Source organism: Phalacrocorax carbo, chromosome 1 (assembly GCF_963921805.1).
Source record: "Phalacrocorax carbo chromosome 1, bPhaCar2.1, whole genome shotgun sequence".
NCBI classification, from domain to species: Eukaryota; Metazoa; Chordata; class Aves; order Suliformes; family Phalacrocoracidae; genus Phalacrocorax; species Phalacrocorax carbo.
In genome coordinates this window covers 123,058,598-123,086,414 of record NC_087513.1, presented here as the reverse complement: position 1 = coordinate 123,086,414, position 27,817 = coordinate 123,058,598, and the positions used below count along the sequence as shown (strand labels likewise).

Genomic DNA, 27,817 nt, shown 5'->3' with positions numbered 1-27,817 from the left:
GTCCTTCTTCAATAGGTTCAACTTTTCTATATGCAAACGTCCAAGTGAACACCAGTCAACTTCCTATTAACACATGACAAGAGCTGCTGCCAGACAGACTCCATCCAACTATGAAAGAAACAAGATTCCTTAAACTCTCACAGCCGCAGACAACTGCAGTGGAAAATTCAATCTGTAGGAATACTAAACCAGAATCTAGTCCACACTTCTAAATACTAACCCAAAAGATACAAATTTTATAAAGAAACTATCTCTCTCCATCAGTTTTTATCTCGCTGAAGAAACCAATTTTTTTTGCAGTAGTTGGTACTACATGGAAGACCTAAAAAGAAAAAGTTTTCAAGATGTAAATTATCTTTATAAAAATCCAGAATAGATAGTAAAAGATTTTTTTTTCTTCTGGAGACTGCTGCATTCCTTGGCACATGATTGTGCCCTCAGTCCACAGACCAGCATTTGCAACTCAGATTACCATGCCCTGAAGCTGTAAATAGCTGTGACTGTTAGTTGGGTACATCCCATAATTCCTCAAAACTTGTGACAAACTACACTCTACAGAGTGAAGTTATTAAATACAACAGAACCAAGGCAGAAATTTCTCTGGTGTTGTAACATGCGAAGGCATAAGGAAGGAACAAAACAGTAGCCTGCACTGAACTCCAGCTGTGTTTCCCCTCTAATCAATTTACCCCAACATTACTTGACAACAGCAAATATCTTCAAATAGGGCAGTGAAAAAGCAAGACTGGCAAAGAGCAGAAAGAGAAAAAGAAGAGCAAATTCATACAAATTAATAAAAGACTGGTGGTGTGGGGTGTGTTTTTGGCATAACTGGTGAGGTGTTGGTAGCAGGGGGCTGCAGGGGTGCCCTCAGGGCAAAAAGATGAGAGGAGAGGCTGCAGGGGTGCCCCATGCTGGACACAGCTGGCTCTGCAATGGACCCACCACAGGGCACAGCTAAATCCTATCAGCCACGTGTGGCGCTTCTGATCCAGAGGACTTCATAGAGTCTCTGTGAAAACATGTTTAAGACAGGGCAGTAAACGCCAAAAAAAACCAAGAGAGAGAAAAAAAAAACAAAACCAAACAAAATAAGGAACAGCAAGGCCAGAGTGGGAGGAGTGAGGAGCCAGAAGAGAACAGGAGCAGGCTGGAGCAGGGGAGAAGAGCAGGGGTTGGAGCAGAGCAACAACCTGAGCAGGGCCAAGAGGTATGGCGCCAGAGAGGCTGCCACCGCTGCAGGAACCAGCATGCGCTGACCCCATCTCCCACCTGCCTGCTGCCTCTCCAAATCGACTGAAGACTACGTGTGGCCAGGGGAATGGAGGCCAGGAACAGGGAAGCAAGGGATGTTGTGCCTAAGTGTGTGTGTGTGTGCTTCAATACCAGACTCAGTAATCAAAAGTTTGTTAATTGACAATAAATTGAATTTATTGAAATTCCCCCAAATTAGTAAACTCTTCTTTTGGATATGTGATGGGGGAGGGAGGGGATGATGAGACAAAAGCAGTAAATCCCAACTGAACGCGTGCCTTCAGTAAACCAGGCAGTTCCCTTGAAGAAGGGCCAATCACACAGACAGCTCCACACTCACAAACAGAACAGGACATGACACAAATAGGAGACTGGGGGGAGAAGACTGGTAGTCCAGGAAATTTCTAGAACAGAATATGTATCTTCAGTTCTTTAATTGATATTTAGTTGCTGACCAGTCCTACCAGATAGACAGTAGCACAGATAAGGATAGCAGCTTGATAAAATGTGAGGCTTTTTCCTCTCACCCCCCTTGTTAATGTTACCTTGTGTATGCACTTTCTCCAGCTAGCCTCTTTGCTTGTCATTTAAGGCAAAAAGAAAAAACAAACAATGCTTACCAGCTATTTAGGAAGGAATGGAGGTAGCAACCACACTTATTTACAGGACATGCTCCTACAGTTCCTACTCCAATCCCAGCTCGCACTCGTGTTAAAGAGAGTCACTGGAAGCCCTTAAAAGTAGTGAACCTCTCTTCTGTTTTCAAAGCATCCCACACTGGTTTATTATCTCAGATTCTAGACTAAGACACATATACAGAAACATTTTTCTCTAAAGAGAATATCAAAATACCCAGCTGAATAAATTCAAACTGCGTTCACTTTTTCTTTCCCCTTAACAAGGTAATTCTTCTTTGACCCTAACAGGTTTCTAAATAAGGCACATTTTAAAAAAGGAAGCAAGCCAATCAACAAGAAAGTAAAGACTAGGAGACTTAGGGTGCAAGTCGTCGGTTCACTTTTTCCCCCAGCTTGAGTTAAAATAAATCAGTCAGTCCAAAGGTCAATAAAGCACCAAAGCCAATGCAAATGAAGCAACAGGACTGCATAGTAAGGAACCTGGGTTGAAGAAACAGGGCTTTCCCTCCCCCTTCAGCAGACAGGAAATGTTAAATCAGTTCAGCCCATCTTATTGAGGGGGAAGGGGAGGAGATGCAAAACAGTGAGACTCACTCACACACTGCAGGGATGGTATGTGGCATCTAATAATCCCAGAGGTTAGCATCTTACATTTGCAGGGCATACTAGTTTCTTTACTGGTTTTCCCCTCAAACAGATAAGGTTTTGAGAGACAGAGATGACAGGTGCCCTATCACTCTGCAGCAGCAGCAGAACAGAGGTTCTTGTAAAACTACAACATTAGAGCTGAAAAGCTTCTTTCCAAACATATCAATCCCATTCATCCAGCCCTGTCCTGGAAACACAGGCTCCAGTTTTGCACTGCTTTTCAAAAGAAACTACGAGGACAAAAGAGAATACAGCGATGGTAACCTGTACAGACCTGAAAACACTGATGTGTAACACACACACACTGTAATAACCATTTATGTGGTGGCATCCTGGATTCAAATACTTAGTTGATTTGGCTAAGGAAAAAAATCTACCTTACTCAGGCAAAACAGTACTTCTATTTATGATGCTATAAACTAAGGCAATATTTTTACGAGGACCTGCAATTGTTAATTGTCACTATAGCACAGGCAACGTTAAAAATGACAGATATTAAGAAACCTACAATAGTTGGTTCTGTCACAGTAGATCAAACAATATATTTTTTAACCTAACTTTAGTTAGTTTTCTGGGAAACAAGAGGAAATCAAGAAGCTTGGATTTTATATTGCTGACTCTGCTAATAACCTTCTGTGGAACTTGGAATGTATCTTTAAAGTAATTTCTCAGTTCTGTAAAGTATTAAAAATAAATCCTCATTTAAGAGCCTTAACAAATGCTAAGGCATTCTGAGAGAATAAAGCATTACTTCTTAGCACCAGTCTCATTTGCAATCAGGCTTTTTCTTCTACAGCAACTTCCAAAAAAGAAAGAATTTGACCACTGAATATTTTAGGCAAAATACATACATAGATCAGTCCCCTGCCCCAGCAAAGAAACTCACCGTAAGTCTTACTTGTGTATGAGTTGATCTTAAAAAACAACCCCCAAGAAAAATCTCTGTCATAGATTTTAAGTAAACAAACTATAGATCACAGTATTTTTATTTACACTGACAATTTACTTACTTACACTGTGTATATTTGTTGGTTGGATTCATACCAGGAAATCAAATACATACAATACATTCAGCGTGAGTAGGTTATCCAGGTGTCCATGGCAAGTGCCTTCACTAAAATACATGACTTGTAGTTGGAAAATGCCATGCCTGTAAGTGCTGTTTCAGAGTGCTCAGACTGCAGTAATACACAGAGCTAAACAGGTCTCTCCCTTCAAGCCTTTGGCACTTAAAAAACCCAACATTGCTAGGCTATAACCCTAAGAAAATGCAAGTATCTTGCAGTGCTTAGTTAGATATAATATTCTCATCCTTCTGTCTTCAGGTAGTTACATGATTGAAGTGTTTTAAAACCATACGTCTTCAATTTCTAATACTCTACAGCAAGAAAAATGACAGTTGTCTCCAATTCTTGAAGTTACTGGTTATACATGTAATAGTTTAAAAACATAGAAAATGCAGTATTAAAGATAAAACTGAATTCATATAACATGTTCATTCAAGTTTTTTTAAAGTGGATTTTTATCTTAAATTTAACTGTATAGACAACCACTTACTGTTTGTACCTAACTTCTTTCATTCTATTAAAATAATTAATATACTGGAACACAACAGACACGATAATATTTTATGTGGTAGAACTAGCATAGCAGATAAAATGTAGAAAGATTTTAAGAAACAGAATTAAGTTCATAGGTCTCCTCAAGACCTCCAGGTCTTTGATATATTTAAATCAAAATGCTTCTATTTGCTGGGAAGCTACAAATGTCCAATATTCTGCTCTATATGTTAGCCAAGATTTTTTCTTTAAACTGTTTTACAATATAGCTTCCAAGCAACAAATATTTCTGTCTGCCTTCATATCAGGTAGACTTAATTGGGTTTTTTAACCTTTTTTTTTAATCCAAACATTTTCTTTACTTAAAAAGATTACAAGATTTTTTTTTTCCCCTTACTGAGGCAACTCTTACCCTGGAAGACACAGCCATCATTTGGCATTGTTTACAACTGGACTAAACCCATTGACTTGCACCCAAGAAAGGTGGATACCTTTGCATTTGTACAAGTTAGTATCTGCTAATGTGACCTACAGTATCTAATTCTCACAAGCAAATGACATAGTGACAACTTCCTGAACCCCATACATTTTGAACTTTCTTCTCAGAGTTTTTCCATTCTCCCACACAATGACATACTATGGAGATTTCTCAACTTCTATATACTACATGTATTAGTCAAATATTTGCTGATGCAGATGTTAGAATGAAAGTTTTCATGAAGATCAGGTTTGTCATTCTAACATGAAAGCAGTTCTAGAAGACTGATATTGCATAAAGATCATTATTTATTATATCACAGTGACATATATTTTTAGATTCACAGAAAACCAAAACCCAACATTTAAGAGTCAAAGGAAGTTCTCTTTGGATCAACAAATTAACAGAAATTGCAGCTCAGCTGCAATTAATCTTGAGTTTTGTTGATTGCACAAACCAGAACAGAATACATGCTCACATACAAACAGAAAATATTTGAAAATACAGCTGACGCTTATTATCTTCCCTATGTTTGTAACTAGCCTGAATTATGGCAAGCACAGTTAGAAGCCTATTTCTGGACTATTGGCAAGAATCAGGATTTGTTAGACGAGTGCAGACTGTGTACAAAGACAGAAGTGTTTTGGAAAGCGTTTTCATTCTTCAGAACAGAAGTTGGATATACCTCATGCAATTTGTAGAGAAATTAAAGACAAGAAGGTTTAAGAATGAAGGCTTGAGAGCGTCCTCAAAATAAATATTTTTAAAAGCGTATTTCCAGATTTCTTTGCATAAATTTAATTATGACTTCGCTTTACAAAGAGAGCTAAGAAACGCACCTTTGTCATTTGGCTTACTGCACTGATAAAATCTCCAGGCATTGCTTACTACTTCAGGAACATCCTTGCTTCCTCCTCCAACCTAGATTTCTTTTTCAAACAAACTTACTTGTCTCAAACTCCTTCTCAAACAGTTTGTTTTCTTAAGCAAGAAGGCAGCTATAATTCAACTGGGGTTTTAGAAAAGGAACATTGTTAGGTTATGTCATAAAACCTCATCTGCTCACCCAACAAAGGAGCACAGAGAGACTATGGTGTGTGGGACAGGGGAGAGCCAAATTAATACCCTGCGCCGTTGTTCCCAGGCCCATCATAAGACAGCCATCCACCCATCAAAGAAGTTATGAAGCTGCACTTGTAGAATCACAGATTAGTTTGAGATTGGAAGGGACCTCTGGAGGTCATCTGGTCCAACACCCCTGCTCAAGCAGGGCCACCTAAGGCTAGTTGCCCAGGAACATGTCCTGATGACTAATGCATGCTCAGGGTAAAAGGGTAAACACACACACACACACAAAATAATATTTTCTTATGTTCAGGCAGAGCCTTCTGTGTTCCCATTTGTGCCCCACCTCTGGTCCTGTCACTGGGCACCACTGAAAAGAGCCTGGCTCCATTTTCTTTGCACCTTCCCTTCAGGTATTTGTACACATGCCCCCTGATCCTTCCCTTCTCCAAGCTAAACAGTCCCAGCTCTCTCAGCCTTTCCTCAGATGAGAGGTGCTCCAGTGCCTTCATCATCTTAGTCATGGCCCCCTGCTGGACTCTCTTCAGTATGTCCATGTCTCTTTTGTACTGGGGAGCCCAGAACTGGACACAGCACTCCAGGACACTACAGGGCTGAGTAGATGGGAAGGATCACCTCCCTCCACCTGCTGGTAACACTCCTCCTAATGCAGCCCAGGATACCTTTAACCCTTTCTTTGCCGCAGGGGCACGCTGCTGGCTCATGTTCAACTTGGTGTCCACCAGAACCACCATAAGGCCCTTCCTGCAAAGATGCTTTCCTACTCGTTATCCCCCAGTATGTACTGGAGCCTGGGGTTGTTTCTCCACATGCACAGGACTTTGTACACTTCCCCTTGTTGAACTCATGAGGTTCCTGTCAATCCATTTTTCCAGCCAGCTGAGGTCCTTCTGGATGGCAGCATGGCCCTCTGGTATATCAGCCACTTTTCCCAGTTTGGTGTCATCTGTAAACTTGCTGAGGGTACACTCTGCCCCATCGCCCAGATCATTAGTGAAGATGTGAAGATGTGGAAGATGACTGGACCCAGCATTGGACCCCTGGGGTACGCTGGTAGTTACTGGCCTCCAGCTAGACTTTGTGCCACTGATCACCACCCTCTGGGCCTGGCCATTCAGCCAGTTTTCAATCCACCTCACTGTCCACTCAACCAGCCTGTACTTCTTCAGCTTCTCAATGAGGATCTTTAAGGAGACAGTGTCAAAGGCCCTCCTGAAGTCTAGGCAGACAAAATCCCTTGCTCTCCTTCATCTACCAGGCCAGTCATTTCGTCTTGGAAGGTTCTCAAGTTGGTCAACCATGCCTTCCCCTTGGCAAATCTATGCTGACTTCCTTGTCCTACATGTGCCTGGAAATGGTTTCCAGGATTGTTGTTGTTGTTCTATCACCTTCCCAGGGATGGAAGTGAAGCTGACAGACGTGTAGTTTCCTGGGTCCCCCTTCTTGCCCTTTTTGAAGATCAGAGTGACATTTGCTCTCCTCCAGTCCTTAGGCACCTCTCCCAGTCACCGAGATCATTCAAAGATTATCCTGAGTGGCCTCACAATGATACCTCTCAGCTCCTTCAGCACCTTTGGGCCCTGACGGAATGGGCCCACATCTGTGTAAATGCACTTAGAGGCAATGAAACTTCAACAATATGTTATCCTCTTAGGTTCTTCAGGCCTGTTTCTGATTGACACAAAGCAGGGAGTTCTTAGGCATCTCCTTTACCAAATACTTCACATATTTAGCTACCAAACATAATCACATATGTCATCATACTCTTAAACTACCATATGCAACTAAATATTTATTAAAGGGACAGGCGAGATTGAAATAGTATGAGATTTTAAAGACTATTTTTGAATAACAGCAAAGTGTGTCTGTGATATTTTATTTTCTTTGGCTTTCTGGGGGTATAGAAGGTCTTTTAGAACTCTGCTCAACTACAATCTTTCTCATTACAGTTTGGGAGATATGGTTTGGAAAGCAGTATCAGGTTCAGAGTGACTGACTGAGGATGCAACTGTAGCTGACTGGGATGGACGTTTCAATGACAGGCCTATCACCAGCAAAAAAAACACAAAACAAATCTAGAACAGGTATTTCCAAAACTTTTGTAAGGTATTCAAGACACCACAGGATGTCCCAAATACCTGGCAGTCATCTTTTTGCTACTCTGCTTATGATCTGGATGAAAGGCCATATTTCCTTCTAGAACTTCATATTTGCGTCCCTGGACCAATCAGATTTGTACATGGGACTCCAAAAGAGGTCAAAACGATGATTTATTTGACCAGTGACACCTGGACTCCCACTCCTGGAAGCCTGTGTCTAGGCACATGCTAGAAACAGCACCAAAAAAGGCTCCTAATTCATAAGGCTGTATTTTACACTTAAAAAAAAAAAATGAAGTGTTGCCCAAGACTGAATCCTATGTTTCTAACCAAAAAAACATGTGCACCATTTCTGCAGTGAACTGACTTCCAGTAGCAAGAAAAAAAGGAGTTCTGAAAAGGAAATCCTTGTTATGTTTTCATGCATTTATGTGATTCATTGTATCTATTATACAGTTAACATGCTTCAACACTGACAGAAATCTCTTCTGGGAAAAAATGTTTGGTTCCATCTCTGATGTTGTATTTCTGCACAGAAGTATTTAATTCTAATGGCACTTTGTTTGTGAAAGTTACAGCAGAATTATAAAACAATTAGACATATATGAAATTTATACATACAAATTAGTCGAATTTATAACCAAATCAGCTTCTCCAGAAGAAGAAAAGAAGAAAAGAAGAAAACTCAAATCCTTCATTAACTTAAAACAAGCAAACCCCTCAGAAAGGCTTAAGTAACATTTCCTGTACCAAAACAGGAACAGTTCTACCCATGTATGAAAGAAGTAGAAGAAGAAAAGCATTCTTTTTATACTTGATTTTGTATTACCATAGCTAAACAGTAAACTCAAATCCTTCCCACCTTTTTACACCAACCTGCTGTATTAGTAGTACAGCATACACAGAAACTAGAGTAGTATTTAAAAGACCAGCAACATAAACTCCATGACAGGCAGCTACCAACATTTTAAACACCTTCACTTCAAAATTCCATATTTGTGCATATTCTTAACAGAGGTGTCACTAATACCATGTGATTTATACATTCTATAAACAGATGCCTCAACCTCTTCAAGTACAGAGACATACGAACTCAATGAATGTTCAAGAAAGCTCCTGTATATCTGCAACACTACTATCACTAAATACTTTAAGATTTCTCATAGGGTTAAGACAGTAATAAAAGAGAAATCAAAGTCAAGTTGATGCAGATTTTCGTTCTCTGAAATACCCTCATATTTTCTACCTTCAAGAAAGGAAACCTATAATGGTGCTTTCCTCATATTTTCACTAAATCACACAAACGCTGGTGGGAAATTACCTCTGATGGTCATCCCATCTGACCTCAACTCAAAGTAAGGTTAGTGCTAACATTAGATCAGGACAGCTGTGCCTTCATCTAGTAGAGTATTGAAAACCTCCAGGGACAGAGGTCCTATAATCTCTCTGGGCTACCTGTATCTGCTGCACCACCCTCCCAGTGGACAAGTTTTTCCTCATGTTCAACCTGAACCTTCCAAGGAGCAATGTCTGGCCATTACTCTTTGTTTTAATAGCTGTCGCTGTTAAAAAAAAGCTTGGCTCTACCATTTTTTTAACTCTTCAAGTAATTGTAGACTACTATTACATCACCCTCTTAGCCTCCTCTTCACCACACTAAACAAACCCAGTTCCCTCAACCTCTCTTTATCCATTATGTGCTGTAGGGTCCTGACTATCTTGATAGTCCTTTGCTGGGACCTTTTCAGTTCTTTAGCATCCCACAAATTGTGAAGGCCCAAACTGGACACAGCAGCTCAGGTGTGGGCCCAATAATGCCACACAGAAGGAAGTAACTCCTGTGATCTATGAAATAATGTACAACACAGAACTGACAACTACCAGAAATACCAAATAAGTTGGTGTTTCCAAATCAAAAGCAGAGTCACTTGCTCTTTCTTCAAATCAAGCCTACGTATGATATAGTATCATAAAATTCAATGACATACAGATTTGTAGTATTTTGTACTAAAAAACTTGAGCTCAACACTAACACTGCATTTTTGCTTAAACCCTTGAAAAAAGAGGGAGGGAAGAACAGAACCTTACACACACACTTTTGCAAAAAATAACTCATGATTCACCACAGCCTTCCAATATCAAAAGGTTAAGATAGTCTGTTGTGCATCTTTACTCAGAATTTTAAAAAGCCTTTCAAATGAACTGCATTAACAAAGTAACTTTAAAAAATGCAAGTCTAAAAAAAAGAATTAAAAGAACCGACAGGGGTAAGGTCTCAACTGTAAGAAAATCACTCACAACCTGAAAATATGTCACAGAAAAGATCTGTAGGCCCTTTGTGGAAAGAACAAAACTGATGCCAACTTTCACATTTTTCTCCCCCAATGAAATAATGTTGAAATTCTTGAATGATCCATAGCAATACCAGTTTTGATTCCATTATCTTGCCCTTTTCAGTACTAGTAGTCCAGGAATTATATTCAAAACAATTCTTTCTTGGCTACAATTTTGTCCTTTGTCACAACCAAAACATTTTGCAGAGACTGCCTGCACAGCCTGCTTCCAGTATGTCATGGTTTTAGCTGGGGTAGTGTTAATTTTCTTCACTGTAGCTGGTATGGGGCTGTGTTTTGGACTTAGTATGAGAATAATACTGATAACACACTGATGTTTTAGTTGTTGCTGGGCAGTGCTTGTACTAGTCAAGGACTTTTCTAGGTTCCCATGCTCTGCCGGGTACACAAGAAGCCAGGAGGGGAGGGGGCACAGCCAAGATAGCTGATCCAAACTGACCAAAGGGATATTCCATATCATATGACGTCATGCCCAGTATATTATCTGGGGGGAGTTGGCTGGGGGAAGCAGCCATAGCGGCTCAGGGACCAGCATTGTCAGTCAGCGGGTGGTGAGCTGTTGCATCAATTCTTGGGTTTTTTTCCCCTCCTAAGGTTTCACCTCTTTCTTTCTCTCATTATTTTCCTTTTCATCATTATTATTGTTTTATTTTAATTATTAAACTGTTCTTACCTCAGCCCACAAGTTTTCTTACTTTGGCCCTTCCGATTCTCTCCCCCATCCCACAGGAGCGGGGGGAGTGAGCAAGCAGCTGTGTGGTGTTTAGCTGCTGACTGGTGCTAAATCATGACACAGTAGAACCAGTTGGGGATCTAAAGGAAACCTGAATCTTTCCTGAACATCTCATCTATTCAGCTTCACAGTGGCTTGCATGCATACAAACCTGTGCAGATCCATATATCAGCCTAACAAATAGGCCTAGCCTATTTAGAAGGTTGTGGAAGTAATGGTAATCACTTTCTTTTTGAGGGCATTTCTTTCAAAATGAATTACAGATAACTGAATCTAAAATACAATTAATTTAATCTTGAAAAGCAACTTCAAAAGATGTGCACTGTAAGCATGGGGCACTGCCCTTTAAATTGCGTTAAAAAACTCAGCATTTTACAAGGGAGCAATCTGACATTAAGAAAAGGCAGACAAATAACATATATTGGTTTTTACTACGTAGTAAGGAGCCAGTCACCATTCTCTTCCTGAGAAATAGTGTTTGCACTTATAGATATTTGGTGTTAGATCAGCTAACTGAAAGCCATGCAGAGGAAAATAAAAGGAAAAGAAAATGCATGGGATGTGAAGAGAGCAGCAGAAGAAACCTAAGAAGTAACTATGGTGTGAGCTGTAACAAATTAAAATAAGGAAAATGCTTTTAACACTTCTCTATACCAAAAGTTCTAAGTTCAGCAACTAAGAACTGTATTTGAAAATAAGTCTATTTATACTGATTTTTTATTAGACCTTAATGAGTAAACTAGCTTCTGAGAGCATCAAGGACTCTTCCACATGAATCCCCTAGTTGAACTGTACAAAATAGTCTCTTTTATACCTAAACATAATCAAGCTTCACATTTTCTTATGTATCTTTTGAATTTTTTTTATCTCTGCGATATGAAAACATAGTGAACTGTAGTAGAATTTGTCATCATGTAAAATAGCCAGCATTAATCCAGTAGATCATGCGGCCACTTGAACAGTGACAAGGTGTCAATATACTTCATTAAGATGGTTGAATTACAACACTACAGAGACTGATGACACACAGTATGCAGGACCATGAATACTAATACTTAAATCCAATAGAATGTAGCCTAAATTAGATTTGTTAGCTGTCAGGCATCGTTACATAGCATTAATTTTTTCTCCTATTACCAAACCACTGCAGAGATGCACACAGACAAAAATCACTTGAGATATTCTTTTTAAATTGAAATGCTGCTTCAAAATCAGGTTTAAATTAACTCTTTTAAGCACAGTGCTATTAAGTCTAAATTTTGTCCCTAAAGAGTATTAAAGCTATATTGCCCCACAGATTACAGGTAGGCTGTTGATGCTAATACAACAGAATCACAGAATCATGTAGGTGGGGAAGAGCCTCTGGAGGTCACCTTGTCCAAACTCTTGCTCAGAGCAGGTCAAAGTAGATCAGGCAACTGGGCCTTGTGTAGCCCAGTTCTGAGCATCTCTGAGGATGCTCTCCATAATCTGTCTGTGCAACCTGTAGCAGAGTTTTATGACTCACAGGGTGATTTTTTTTGTCTGTTTGTCTCTATTTGGAATTTTCTATGTTCCAACTTTTCTGCATGGCCTCTTGTCTTTTCACTGTGTGCCTATATGCAGAGTGTGGCTCCATCTGCTCTGTACCCTTCTATTACTTGAAGTACTTGAAGACAGCACTAAAATCTCACCTTTGCTTCTCTTCCTAAGGCTAGATAAACCCAGTTCTCTCAGTCCATCTCTGTTGGGCTCATGCCAGTACATCATTATTTTTCTTGTACTGGGGAAACCAAAACTGCAGATGTGGTCTCACTAGGGATGAATAGAGAGAATAATCACTGCTGGCTACACTTTTGCAACAGTCTACTATGCAGTTGGCTGCCTTTGCCACAAGAATACACTGCTGACAAATGTAAAGACGAAGTTCTTACCTGTAAACACATTTCATCCCACATGGGTACTTATGCAAAAGCATTCAAGAACAAAATCATAAGCGTGGAGGCATATTGGGCCCTTTCCCTCTCAGCACTCTACATGTATGTGAAATTAATGGACGAAACTGTCGTCAGCTCCCTCATTTACAGAATGTCCTGCTCTCCCTCTCCTGTGCCTCAGGGAAAGGCTGTTGTACAAAGATAACTTTCAGGACCAAAACAGTCCTGAAGAGGGCAAAAATTTGAGGTAAAGAATGTTCCTAAGGATAAATCTTGCATTTCATTCCAGCTTACACTGAAACACAATTTACAAATACAGCTTCCTCCCAGGTAAGTTATCTAATATTTATCTTATGCGAGTCCCACCATCATGGCTCCCCACTAATGTGTGTAATGAATGCTGTATCAGAAACAAGCCAAAAATAAAAACTTTAGGGGGAGGGGAAAAAAAAAAAGCTAAAATCTGGATAGAGGAGAGGTCAGGAAAAAAATAAAAAACAACAAACACCCAACCAAAGGAAAAAAAAATAAAAACCAACGCAGAACAAAATAAAGCGTAAACAATTTGGAAAGAGTTTGTGAAAAACAGGCTCAGATTCTTATGTAGAATGACAGACTTGCTGCACATTCACTTGTACGGCTTATGTGTCTTAATATTACAAATCTAATGCACAGAAGTACAAAACCTTTAAAAAAACCCCAATACCAACAAAGAACAACCCCCCACCCCACAACCAAATCCACAAAACAAAACCAAAAAACCCACTAAACCCAGAAAGTGTTTATGATCTGTTAACTCAATAATCTGCCAGCTTGAATTCTAGATATATCAATATAACACAAGTGGAATCAGAAACCCGAAAATTCTTAGTATACTCCCAAGTCTTTTCATTATTCCCAGGTAGCAAATGCAAACCGTCAACAGCTATCCTCCATTTTTTTTCCAAGTGAACATATAATTTCTGTTGGCTTCTCTTTCCCTCCTGATGAGTCCTACTCCTTTGCCTACTATTTCTCCCTTTCAGCAATTATTCCTTCGTGGCCCCAAAAGGTTGAATTTTACTGTCATGGAGTGAGGAAAGCAGCACTCCACTAAAGGTGGAAATGTGTCCTAGCATCAGTAGTTAAGATGAGGCTCAGAAAAAGACTAGAATACAGACAGAACTTCTTTAGCAGATACCAAATAATTTTGCTAAAAATACACTAGCTCAAAATATGATGCTTTAGGTATAACCTACTGAAACCATCATGTGGCTATCTACAAGCTGAATATTGTGAAAAGCATGTCTTTTGTTGGAGGGCTAGGAAAAAGAAACTAGCAATTTAAGTAAGCAATTACCAGATTTAAATGAAAATCTTTAGTAAAGTCTGAAGCAAGATCTGAGATTTTTCCCCAATCAAACTACCCATTAAGGCTTAACACCGTTTGCTATAATTACTAAAAAAAGCCATTGAACCTTTTTGCTGCTGAACTTGGGTTCATAAGGACTTAGATGGCACAAGTGGAATCTCCAAACATTACCATATAAAAGAACATAATCTCCAGCAAAAATACACTGGACATGGAATACACAGTGATTGTCATTCAGTTACTATGCTCATTTTCTTATAGCATAAAAGCAGCACTTTACACACAAGTTGCAAAATCAACTTAGAAAAGATATAACATTTCCTATTTAGGGTAAAATAATAAGAGTTACAGCCTTTTATTTACACTGTCGAAGTTCTGCAGCATTGTTTTAAAATCCTGATTATATGAAAAATGTACGCAGTTATATAATTTCACACACTTATCTCAAGTTTTCACCCATTTTATAGCAAATTACTTGCTAAATATAGACTAGGAAAAGCAAAACTCATGTGTTCTTACTTTACTTTCTTTGTATGTTTTTTTGATTCTTAATTAATTTTTAAGAAATTCACTTTTAAAATAATCCAAACAGAAATAGCAATGGCTTAGAGTTAGTATAGACCTACTATTTTTTCTTGTATGTATTATCACAACTGGATAGCTGTAGGAACTACTAAAGATTAGAAATGTATGCACTAAGTTAAATCAGGTTAAATGTGAGATATAAGACCTTGCTTTAAAACTACAAAATATTAACCAGAAAGGATCTTAAAAAGCTAACAAACACAGAAAAGGTTGACCGATTAAAGAAAACCTGTCTGCTTAGAATTCTATTAATTGTTCATTCTTACCTTCTGTGCTTAATCCAGGACTTGAAGTAAATTTTGCTACATCGACAATCTTTACAGCAAACTGTTGTCCTGTTTCCCTGTTGATACATCGCCGCACAACGCTGAATGGACCCCTGAAACACACACACACGAAACAGCAATGAATAAACCATTCTCTTCTATGTGTTGAGCTACAATTCTATTATTTCTAAATAAAGTTTTGATTCCAAAATTCAAGTGTAGTATTTACACAGAAGCTTATACCTCTCATCCTTGCTGCCAATTAAATGTAAAATTAATAATTTTAACTACAGACTAGTGTAAAGAACACCAAACGAGTATTTTCCTATATTAAAGACATATTCTCTTACCCTGTCCCTTTAGAAAGGCTATACTCTAGAAACCTTGTGTAACATACTGACGTTGTTATTAGATTTTAAGTGGACTTTATTTGGATGCATAATCCAAATAAGGGGGGAGGGGGGGAAACAGAGGTGACAAACACATTCTTGCTTTCAGTCCTAGGCTAGAGTTTAGAAATTATTATGTGAAGCAACTGAAAGTTTATTCCTTCAAAACAATGGTAAGAGTAACAGAATTGTTAAGTCATGCTGTTTGGTTTTATTTGTCTGATTGTTTTACACAAACTAGGTTTATTTTGAGATTATTTGACATCACTAGATATAGACAGCCTCCCATTACAATACCTCAAAATTCTGCAAAAGCTTATACTTTCCTCTCATCTATGGCACTTTAGAGACCCCCACAAAAGTTACAGACAAAAAGATTTAATAAAATCAGTACAAACAGATGTTAGTATTGCACTCAACTAATAAAAAGCTAGTTATTTTTTCAAAATTGAAGTTACATTTGCCAAAACACAAGTTAGAACAAAGGCAACCTTTTAAAAACCATCACCACCAATACACAGTTTTTGAAGTTTCTTTTATTAGATGATTTATGTTCTTGGTTCCTTGACTTAAATATAGAATCTTCCATCCATTGTTAACAACAAACAATACAATCAGATAATTACAGTAGGTCAAGCTTTCAAACATAAAAAATTAATAGGTTATGAAACAGAGTAGGATTGTTTCAAGACCGCAAGAGTTGTGGCAAATAATTTCTTTTTTACTGCTACTTATTTAATGACTGACATGATAGTTCTAAAGAAATCCATTCTAAAGTCTTCTCAAAAAGATGTAAGGGAAAATTTGAGGTTGGAAAGAGCCTTTGTTCAGAAGTTCATCTATTGAGTGAACATTCACCTGCTGAGTGAAAGAAATGCTTAAATATAGCTTAAAAGACAAATTCTTCCATTAAAGTAGCGAACTGCAAGTTAGTTTACAGGTTTCTGAGCAATCACAGAGCAAAGCAACACAATTGTCAAAATAAAAGGTTCCCTGAAAAGGGAGACATGTCCCTCTGAGGGCACTTACAGACCTTGATAACTGGCTTTTGGTATTGCTTTGCATACCAGATGATTCAAAGTATGTGATTCATCAGACTACCTAGTTTGTACTCCCATAGCTAAAATACTGGTTTTGTATTCTTTAAACACACTTGCAAATATTTTCTTGAAATAGGATCATTTCTGACCCAGAACATGAATACCAGAACAGTCAATGAATCACAATCTAATGTTCACAAGCAAAGAAAAAAAATATAAGCACAACTATATACATGTGAATTATGCTGATGTGCTCAAACAGAACTAACTATACAAGAAAACACATGGGTTTTTAACTCTTTCCTTGCTCCTAACATACAATGAAATCCCCCCTACTGATACCTATTTTCTCCTCTGAATCCACACCCCACTATTATCTGGTCTTTTACCAATAGTTTCCACAGGTATTTTTAAAAAGATGTTCAATTAAGACTCTAATACATAGAAACCCACTTACATCTGTAAACACAAAAGGCTCAACTGACTTCATTTGGCATTGGAAGGACTACAACTATTGACTTGGAATCCTCCATCCACATTTCAAAAAGTAATCTTTTATTAAAAGTCCCATTTTATAAAGATCAGTACCAATTTCTCATCTCAAGTCTCTGCTTACTCGTTTAGCATCTGTCAAAGTAAAAATAGTATAAACACATTTAAACTATAGCAATTTAAAAACATTTCAAACCCTAAACCACAGCTTTAGAATAACATTGGCAACTCTTGTTTTCATTCATAATTGCCAAAAATTACTAGAAACTAAATGTATTTCATTAAAATGATCCTTTTTCTTTTCATTCTCATTGGTTTTTTCCCCGTACAAAGCCTTTCTGATGACATTAAATAATGTTCTTAACATAATCTGATCAGAATGGTAAATCACTAGAGGGTATAGATGCCTGACAAGACTATATCCTTACTTATACATAGACTCCTGACTTCTGTTCATTCACATAAACTCTATGAATAAAAATATCCCTTGCTGTTGACCAAGTTACTTTTAGATTTCCTCGTTTCCTCAAGTCTGGGCTGGAGAGCTTGCCCAGCCACCTGAATGTGTGTACTTAACTTTGAGCAGACAAGGAGAGATAGTTGGAGGAATCATAAATTAAAGATGATCAGGGGACTGGGGCATCTCCCTTATGAGGAAGGGCTGAGAGACCTGGCTTTGACCAGCCTGGAGAAGAGAAGACTGAGGGGGGATTTCATCAATACCTATAAATATCTAAAGGGTGGGTGTCAAGAAGATGGGACTGGACTCTTTTCAATAGCGCCCAATGACAGGACAAGGGGCAATGGGCACAAGTTGAAACACAGGAAGTTCCACCTGAATCTCAGGAAAAACTTCTTTCCTTTGAGGGTGCCAGAGCAGTGGCACAGGCTGCCCAGGGAGGTTGTGGAGTCTCCTTCCCTGGAGACATTCAAAACCCGCCCAGATGCAGTCCTGTGCCCCCTGCTCTGGGTGTGCCTGCTCAAGCGTGACGATCTGCAGAGATCCCTTCCAACCCCTACCGTTCTGTGATTCTGTGAAAAGTCTTTCTGGCCATCCTGTCTCATCATGAAAAATCACACTCTTCTCAGACAGAATAAGGAGTATAATATTTCATCTTTCAAATGAGACAAGCTGCTATTCAACAGTTGTATCTGCCACTGGGGAAACATATATCACATCCTCACTAAATGACAATTTCTGTAGCTCATTTTACTAACCCCGCAGCTCAGATTATACAGATTTAAAATACACAGGTGATGCAGATAGGAGAAGGAATCATCAAAACTGTTATAAATAGATCAGACTCCTTATCTTTTTATTTATTAAAACAGAGGAACTGAGTTAAGTTGCATTACTTAATTAAAGTAATTACTAAATTAAAGATGAAGTTACAGACTTAATCTTTTAACAGTCATGCAAACTAAAATTATCAGGTAACATGTCTTACATTTCATTTCTCTCTGGCTATCGTGAACAGATATGCCTGCTGAGATATGCAAATCTATGGTTTCAGACCCACCCTCCCGCCTCCCCCCAAGCTTTCAAAATCTTTTACTGCAGTTAGCATGCACACAACAGACTACACTAGCTCGAAGTGTGAAAGTCATTAAAATACACAAGTAGTAAGGACAGATTCTATTTTTCACTGATATTTTGTCAGCATTGGCAGCAACACATTTCAACACTTGGAGTCCCACCTCCAATATACACCAAAAAGCAAAATGTATTTTCTTAAACTGAAGTTGGAATGCAGGCTGATTTTTGCTGTCTACTGAAGATGGAAATCGATGTATTACAATATATTATTAAGGAGGTTGATGATTACATGTAGGCCATAAAAAAGTGGATAGGAATGCTGGTGAGGTGCCTTATAACCAGTTCCTTTCATGCTTCCAAAATTTTGAGTAAGCAGGGCAGGTCCTGATGTAACCTTAACCCTAGTGAAACTAATTTCTCCTGAATAGCTTTACTGGCTAGCACAGAACAGTTAATTTTATAACAGCTAGACAGAAACGTGAAGAAAATAATTTTTTAATTACTCTCTCCTTCAGGAGTACAGCACCTGAATTAGAATAAAATCCTAAAAATTTCACACCATCAAAGCCTTTTTTATAATCTTTAAAGTATTTTACTTAGCGTATGTCACTACGACTTCAAGGAAAAAGATCTTAAACCACTATTTTGCAAACTTTATTTTTTTATACTCGAGTCTTGTTGTTTTATCTGTCTGTTCTGCTTCCTCTCCCCTTCCCTCCAATCCATGCTGGTGTGCAAGAATGAGAACTGGTTGTGATTAAAATACACCTTGTTGCCTCCTAACAAGCACAAATACTTGCAACCAGTAACTACAGCCTGTTCCCTTTCCATGCCCTGAATGAACTGAGCTGACTTGAGGGAATGGAGTTCCTACTGATGGATGCTATAAAGACACTTTCTGAACACCTATGCTTCAGTACCCCAAAACTTGAGATTTTAAGTCATTTACATATCAGATCACCAGGAATGGGCTCAACATCTCTCCCAAGTGAGTCACAAGTTTTTGAGGAACCTAACATAAAACAATACATTTTGACTCTCAAATTCAGTTTCATTAAGTTAAAAAAAAAGGTAAGAAACACAAGTTGAACATTTTGTCAGTAAAACAAAAAATAGTGAATGACATCTCTTCAAATGAACAGAGCACTCCTTTAAAAATCAGCTTCCATTTAGAAGTAAAAGGCCTTGGATTCCTTTTCCTGATTTAACAGGGCTTAACTATTAAGAAATATATACTTGTTCTTTAATTTTCCTTTTGATTGAAGTGAACCTCTTTTGAAAATTAAGTATTTCCAATATTAACTAAATCTGCAGTTAGTCACTATATCAGCTCATTTGCACACAGAACTGCAGCTTAAAATAGTGATTGAACCTCTGTGTCAATTAGCACATTAGAGGACATCCATATTTAAAAAACCATTACTGGCAATGTTGGGTAGACATTCTTTGTTTCATTCTCAAAGGAAAATTTAAAATACTGCATTATTATGACTGTGGCACAGAAGAACATTTGGGTTCAATATCGGTTGAAGATCTGATACTTCTTTAGAAAATTAGATATCCCAGTACAAGTCACAAAACTGAGTTCACAAGCAGCAACATTTCTATCACAGGTATGCTTCAACAGTTCACATCCTCAAAACCAAGTCTGTGTTTTAACTCAACTCTAGGATAAAACATACAAAGAACAAAGTAAAAGACAGCAGTTCGTTGGATCTCAGCCCAATATCAATACATACTTTCTAATATTAATCCAACAGAAAGAAGAATATACAGACCACCAAAGCGATGGTAGGGAAAAAAACCCACAAAACTCAAAACCAAAAAACACAACTCACAAGTCTTCCTTTGCCTTCATGAAAATTTTTGCGAGACATTATCACTTAAACTCGGCCACGTTGGACACCTTCATTAGTCATCCGGACAGGGTGCTGGGCCATCTTGTCTAGACTGTGCTCTTCCTAAAAAGTTTGGACTAGACGATCCCTGAGGTCCCTTCCAACCTGTGATTCTGTGAAACACCTTTGAAATTACTCAATCATAGTGCTTACATAATATTTGAGTACAATGTAGATTTTATTTTTTAATGTTTTTGTAAATAATTAAATAGGTGGAGAATGGCTACTGAGTAAAGTGGTAGGGTTTGAAACAGGTAATTTAAAAACAGTGAAACTGAAGTCAAGAAAAGATTTGGAAACAGCAGGCATTTCTTTAAATAATAGCATTTGAAAAAAATTTTAAAAATATTAGCTAAGTGATAAAACATGAGTTACAAGAAATTATTGTTACAGCTTAAAAATATTCAACTACTGCCTATTTTAAAGGCTTAAGGAAGCTTTTATACATAGGAACAAAAACTTCAGGGGAAACACTTGTGTATAAAAAAAAAAAAGCTGGAGTAACTTAAACTTTGGTTACTTGACGTAGAAATACCTGATGCGGAGGTGAGGGTGGGGAAACATGCTAAAAAAAGAATAGTCATATCAATGCAGTGCACTATAAGAGCTAACTAGACACTCAGAATGACCTTATCACTGAAGTTTTTCTACCATCAGAAGCAACTCCACAGAAGAATTTACACTGCAGGGTACCTCTGAAGGGACATGCTTAATAAATTTTGTCAGAACATCTACTTGTTGCTACCAAAAACAATACTACTATGTTACTTTTTAAAAAAAAAAAAAAAAAGAAAACAGCAGAAACTACCTCACACCCTGAAAACAACCATTTACAAATAATTATTAACCTCATCATACAGAGAAGCAGATTTGGCTTTCGATAATTATTGTAGTAATAGGTGTATGGTCATAAAAGAGGTGGTCTGAAAGATGCAGCTGTAGCAGGAACAGTAAGTGCACTTTGTTAAGACATATAAGATTTTTGGACCAAGATCAGACATTAGCTGCTGGGAGGCTTTCTGAGGGGCATGCTTCCACATGAAGGGCCACATGATACATACAGAAGATTGAAAGGTTTTTAGAGCAAGATTACTGCATACCATTTCAAGTTCATGTTCAGATGATACTTAAGTATGATGACTGTTTTAAACAGACGCAATAGCTATTGACATAGAACAGCTCTTTCAAGAGACTATCCTCAGACCTCATTTTATGTCCTATTTTTCAACTCATTAACAGTCATTTGCAAGAGAAGGGTCAAGACCTCAAATTCAAGTAACTCCTAAATAGCCTCCTTAAAGAATTTAGGCTCTTGGCTCTGTGGATTCCATTTTTAGCTCATTTCTTCTTTGATAATCTGTTCCAGTGATTCACTACTAGTTTGCTTTTGCTGCAAGATTAGACATTGGACACTATTTTCACTTTCTTAAATCAGTACATAGGTCTAAAATGCTATGCTAGCAGCCTCAGACTTCAAGAAAGTAGCTGATTATGTGTCCTGTTTCCAGATGGAAGAAATAAGGTTTTGTTCCTTCTTTCAAAGGCATGTAGGTACTAAGCATACACAGATAAATTATGATACACTCTCTTTACTGAGATATAAATAAGGGTCTCAGAAAATGGTGCTGTTTTTTAACTGTTGGTGAGAAAGAAGAATGAAAATCGGTTTGTTGAACTGAGATGAAACATCCTGTCCCCTCAGCAGTAATGAACTTGAGAAACTGATGACAAATATGACTTTTCTCTCTCATTCACCTTAGGGTAGGTAGAAATCTACATCTCATGCAAGAAATTATTTAGGGCAGGTGGAGAGTGGTAATTAAAGCACAAAATCTACTTCAACAGGAGAGGGGAGAAATAAGGAGAGGTTTGCTCACTGATAAATTCCCACTGGAAATACTGCAATAAAAGCATGGAATCAAAATCCCCAAAATTTTATTTTATGCCTTAACATTCTGTAACACTTCACAGAAAAATACAACACACCAGCAGCTCAATCAAGAGCATCAGTTCAAAAGTGTTCAGAAAAACTGATGCTGTTCTCCTAAGAGACTCCTTTAATATCTGACCAAATCTTTTGCCCCTTTCTCTTCTTTGTGAGGAAAGACCTAGTGCACAAGATCAGGAGGCAGTGAAGGAAATCTGGAAAAAAAATTATAAAACTACATCAGATATGAAATCATTCAACAGTGAGAAGAAAAGCAGCAAGAATGAAGAAATATGTTAAAAAGAGCACTTCCATCCCAGGAACAAAAGGGAATATATTAAAAATAATAGCTTTACCTCCAAAAGAATAGAGAAAGATTGTGGAGTAACTTCAGACTCATCAGCTAGAGACAATGATCATTACTTCTCTCTTTTCCCATTCAGAGAACCTTTTTATCCCATTCATGTATTAACACAGCCTTGTTCCACCTCAGGCTGTGGCTTCACCAGCATTTCTTCTGCAGCAGTACTGGCCAATCCGGCAACACTTCTAGCTACTCTGTCATCCTGAAACAGTTTTGGCATGCTTACGCTGAACCAAATCAAAAAGAAACAAAAACCACCCAAATATCCTACACAAACCACTTATCTTTTTTTTTTTTCTTTTCTTTTTTACTGCATTACTTTTCATCCAGAGCAGTTGCATGATTTAACTTAAAGCATGGCTGCACAATGAGCTGTGTCAAGACAGTCAAAACCAGGAACAAATGGCTAGGATGCAGGGGGTGCTTAAGCAGTGCTGCTGCTGAAAGTGAATCAAGTCTCAGACCACAATGATTTTTCGTACTGTCCTACAGCCACCTGTAGGACCTGCACCAATATACATGCAATGACGCAAAGGAATTCATGTAACCAAGGAAGCCGTAGGTAAATCCACATATAGCTGGCTCCACTGTGCATATTTTGTTTTGCAACTACAAGTGCTTTTGACAACACATAGCACACAGAACAAGATGAGAAAGAAGGATGGGAATATGTCAGCCACCACTGTTGCCAAAAATTCCTTGATAAGATTACACCCTCAAGTGAATTTACACACATGAATTGCTCCCTACACCCAAAAGGAAAAAGACTTACCATCTCTCCCTCCTGCATTGTGGTTCTACATTAAATTTCCACTTTAAGACTATTAATGGCCACTTTATATCTATTAGTCCTGCTAACAAAACTGAGCTCGCTTACTACCACCTCCTCTCTTTCTCTCACAGATTTTGCCAAGCCTAACAAAATGCACTTTTTAATGACAGGCTCTCTCATTTCAGAATCTCTTCCCTGCATCTGTTCCAGCTTTAACTTTTTTTAACAAAAGCAACCAGAACCGTGAGCAGTACTCCAGGTGAGGTCTTTGCAAAAGTTTGCACAACGTTAATGATGCTTTCTTCTCTGCTAGAAATACTGTGCCTGGTACAATCCCGTACTCACCTTCTCCACACCTACATCACATGGCCACCTAGTATAGCTGCTTTCTTCTCCTCAGCTGTTTCCAACCAACCAGCCTTAGCCTACCCCAAAGCCTGTTATTAGTTTTTCCATTCTCAAGTGGATCCTGTATTTAGGGGTTCATAATTTCCACTACTATAATCTTCGGGTTTTTTCCTTTCTGCATAATGTCCAGATCCTCCTTTGTAGCAATTATCCTCAGATGTTGCAGCAAAAAAAGCATGGTTTAATCAGTACAGTTCAAATTAGTGTTTTTTTTCTTTTAGAATAACCTGACAGAATCCAAAACTGACCAGTAAGCAAACTTCACTTTTTTCACTATTTCCTCTTTTAATGCCCTGTTTTCATTTTTTCTTTAGTCCATTATGGAATACTTCACGTTTATCATATTGTAAACTTTTTGTTTTAAAGAAACCGGCATCCCGAACTACAAGAGGGAAGCGACACTAGATAGAAGGGGTTATCTCATTGCTTGGAATACACCACCACAATTCAGCTGCCTCAACACTGCTGCAGTACAAAAATCAGAAATTTTCCATGTGTACATGAGAATGGAGAAGGGTACAGCTAACTTGTATGGGCCACTACAGTAGTAGAGAAGAAACTTAACATTTTTGTTGGAAACAACCTCCTTTAAATACTGTTGTTATGTCTGTGTTAACATATGAAAGTTCCTCAAAATTAAACATGTGTCACCTTTGTATCATAGTATGTGCAAAAGGTTCAGAAATTCTTTGAGGGCCTCTCTCTTTCCTATATCTGACTAACAACAAAACTCCCATTTAATCTGTTACCACTACACAACAGTAAAGTCTAAAATTTGAAAGACAGCAATGGTCAAACAAAACAATGTTTTTAAAACACATACATATACTAGAAATCAGTATCTCCCACAAAAGCAATACCTGAATCTAAACAGTATTTATTATGGTAATCAGGTCAATGAAAATTGCTTCCTGTATAGCTCAATATTTAAATATTGCATTTAAAAAAAAAAAAATCTGAGTTCAGTTTAACTGTCATTTAGAATCATAGCCTCAAGGTTATTTCTGTGTGCACCGGAATTCACAAGACCCTTCGGAACCAATAAATAGAAATTACTGCGGTCAGCAAAAGAGACCAAGTTTCTAAGTGAGAAAGTTCTCTGGTAGGGCACTGTTCAGTTAAAGATAAATTATCCAAAGAATCTTGATCCAGACAGGCAGCTTCCTGTAATTCTTATAGCAGTTTGACCTCTGAACTGCCAAACACCTTCATGTGTTAGGAGAACAAAAAGAAAAGGATCCTGAAAAGAAAGTGTCTTGTGTGTCTCAAAACTATGCAGATTAGTATTAAATTTCATAAGTTGTCATCAAGATCATATATGAAGTGAAGGAAAATATAAATACTTGAGTTTTTCTTTAAAAGATGTTGGAAGACTTCTGAAATTTCAGATATTGAATGTATTACTCAAATCATCAGCCTTTAGGATCATTCATAACATTTTAAATTATGGAAGGATTATGGGATTTATTAAGAACAGTAAGCTGAATATTGGGAAAAGAATTCCTGGTTATGATATTTATAGAAGGTTGTTGAATTCTCTCTCCAGGGGAGAAATGAATGAATTCTGACCTCTTGAATTCTGAAGCTTTCAACAATGTACTGGAATGAAAAATCTGACGCAGAGAAGACAAGAAAATTTAGTTTCTCTCTTCCACCTGGATCTGTTCGGTTTCTGAACAGTAGTTCCTTGTATTTTTATAAATTTAATGCATATAAACTACTGTTCAAAGTCAGGGTTGGTTTTTTTTTTCATTGTTATTTTTTAAGTACAGATTGCATTTCAACAGCCTAGATATCTTTCTTTAAAAAAAACCATAGTCTATACCATTTGTACTAGTTCAGCCTTTTTCTAAACATTAAACAAGTTACTTTTTAGTAGTTTATTTAGAAAAGTAATCTCTCTCACTAACTTCAAAAATGAAAGATGTCTTGGAAAGAGCTAGCACAGCTACAAGAAAAACCTTTAAAACTAAATAGAGCTATTCACTTCACTAAATATTTGGAAGGTGTATTGTTATATAAATATAGCAGGAAACTTACCCACTGTTGTATGCAGAAGTAACAAATACCCTAGATATTTAAACATGAGATACCAGCTTCCTGTAAAAGAAACGTTAATGATTTCAACTCTTCTCTTGACATGCTAATTTAAAGGTCTCTCCTTAGTAATTAAAAAGACTCTACCGTACAAAATACCTCATATTAAGTACAGGACAGTTATTCCTATATGAACTATAATAATCTACAAGACAATTATTAATACACATACAGCATAATCTATTATATTATTTCACAATTTCTTTATTGAAAAACCCACATTATTTTTCTAATTGCAAAACATTTAATACAACTGTTAAAAACCTGAAACTAAATGTAAAGCCTTTACATAAAAGCCACATTTGCTATTTTTCCTTTTTTTTGTTGTTGTTTTTGGGTTTTTTTTGTTGTTGTTACAAAACTCAAGTTGGCAGCTGGTCACAAGCAGTGTTTCCCTGGGCTCAGTACTGGGGTCAGTCTTGTTTAATATCTTTATCAATGATCTGAACAAGGGGATCAAGTGCACCCTCAGTAAGTTTGCAGATGACACCAAGTTGGGCGGGAGTGTTGATCTGCTGGAGGTAGGAAGGCTCTGCAGAGGTATCTGGATAGGCTGGATTGATGGGCTGAGGCCAACTGTGTGCGGTTCAAACATGGCTCAGTGCCTGGTCCTGCACTTGGGTCACAACAACCCCATGCAACACTACAGGCTTGGGGAAGAGTGGCTGGAAAGATGCCAGGCATAAAAGGGGCTGGGGCTGCTGACTGACAGCCTCCTGAACATGAGCCAGCAGCGTGCCCAGGTGGCCAAGAAGGTCAATGGCATCCTGGCTTGTATCAGGAATAGTGTAGCCAGCAGGAGTAGGGAGGTGATCGTGCCCCTGTACTTGGCACTGGTGAGGCTGCACATCGAATACTGTGTTCAGTTTTGGGTCCATCAGTACAAGACATTGAGTTGCTTGAGACACAAGAGTGTCCAGAGAAGAGCAACAAAGCTGCTGAAGGGTCTGGAGAACAAGTCTTATGAGGAGCAGCTGAGGGAGCTGGGATTGTTTAGTCTGGAGAAGAGGAGGCTGAGGGGAGACCTCATTACTCTCCTCAGCTACCTGAAAGGAGATTGTAGTGAGGTGGGGGTCAGTTCTTCTCCCAAGTAAGGAGAGTTAGGATGAGAGGAAATGGCCTCAGGCTGCAGCAGGGGAGGTTTAGACTGGATATTAGGAAATATGACTTCACTGAAAAGGTTGTCAGGGACTGGAACAGGCTGCCCAGGGAAGTGGTTGAGCCACCGTCCCTGGAGGTATTTGAAAGACATATACATGTGGTGCTTAGGGACATGGTTTAGTAGTAGACTTGACAGTACTAAGTTAGCAGTTGGACCTGATGATCTTAGAGGTCTTTTTCCAACCTAAATGATTCTGATTCTGAAAAAGGAAAAACTGCCTGGATCTATTTCCCATTCAGGTCTGAGACACAGTTGTACTGAAGTTTGTGCCAGTACTAATATGAAGATAGCACAGGGACGCTAGCAGCCTGCCAGGAGAGGACAAGATTTTTAGTACTGCTTGTTTTAAAAAGACCAAACAACAAATTATTTTTTGAACTTTGAAATCAGGAGGAATCAGAGCATTGACTACATCTCTGCATGACTGTGTATGGTGCAGACACTGAAAGATCCCCAACTCCTGCAAGTGATTATTTAACCTTTGGGACATTGACAAAAATAGGAAGTTGGATTCATGGTCCAGGACAGGAACAGCATCTGACATTTTACCACTTTTTAGCTGCCCTTTATTTTATTCAAGGACTGAATAGTGAAATGAGGCAGACGAACAACACCTTGGGTCGAAGAGCAGATTTCAGCTTGTTTCCTTACAGATTCTCACACCAACAAGCAAAATGTCAAAGTACTCTTTCAAGTTATATCACTCTAAATTCAAATCAAACTAAAAGTGATTTCAACTGCAGCAATAAATGCTGTGGTCCCTG

General features: G+C 38.2%; 1 protein-coding gene across 4 annotated transcripts in view; it reads right to left on the bottom strand.

Moving 5' to 3' along the window:
• CASK (calcium/calmodulin dependent serine protein kinase) overlaps positions 1 to 27,817 on the bottom strand; it is a 217,831-nt gene that overhangs the window by 149,196 nt on the left and 40,818 nt on the right. For all 4 annotated transcript variants that reach the window (XM_064473093.1, XM_064473100.1, XM_064473111.1 and 1 more), the window contains exon 2: positions 14,968 to 15,080. In XM_064473093.1, coding sequence (XP_064329163.1) covers positions 14,968 to 15,080 — 113 coding nt within the window. The remainder of the gene's footprint in view (positions 1 to 14,967; positions 15,081 to 27,817) is intronic.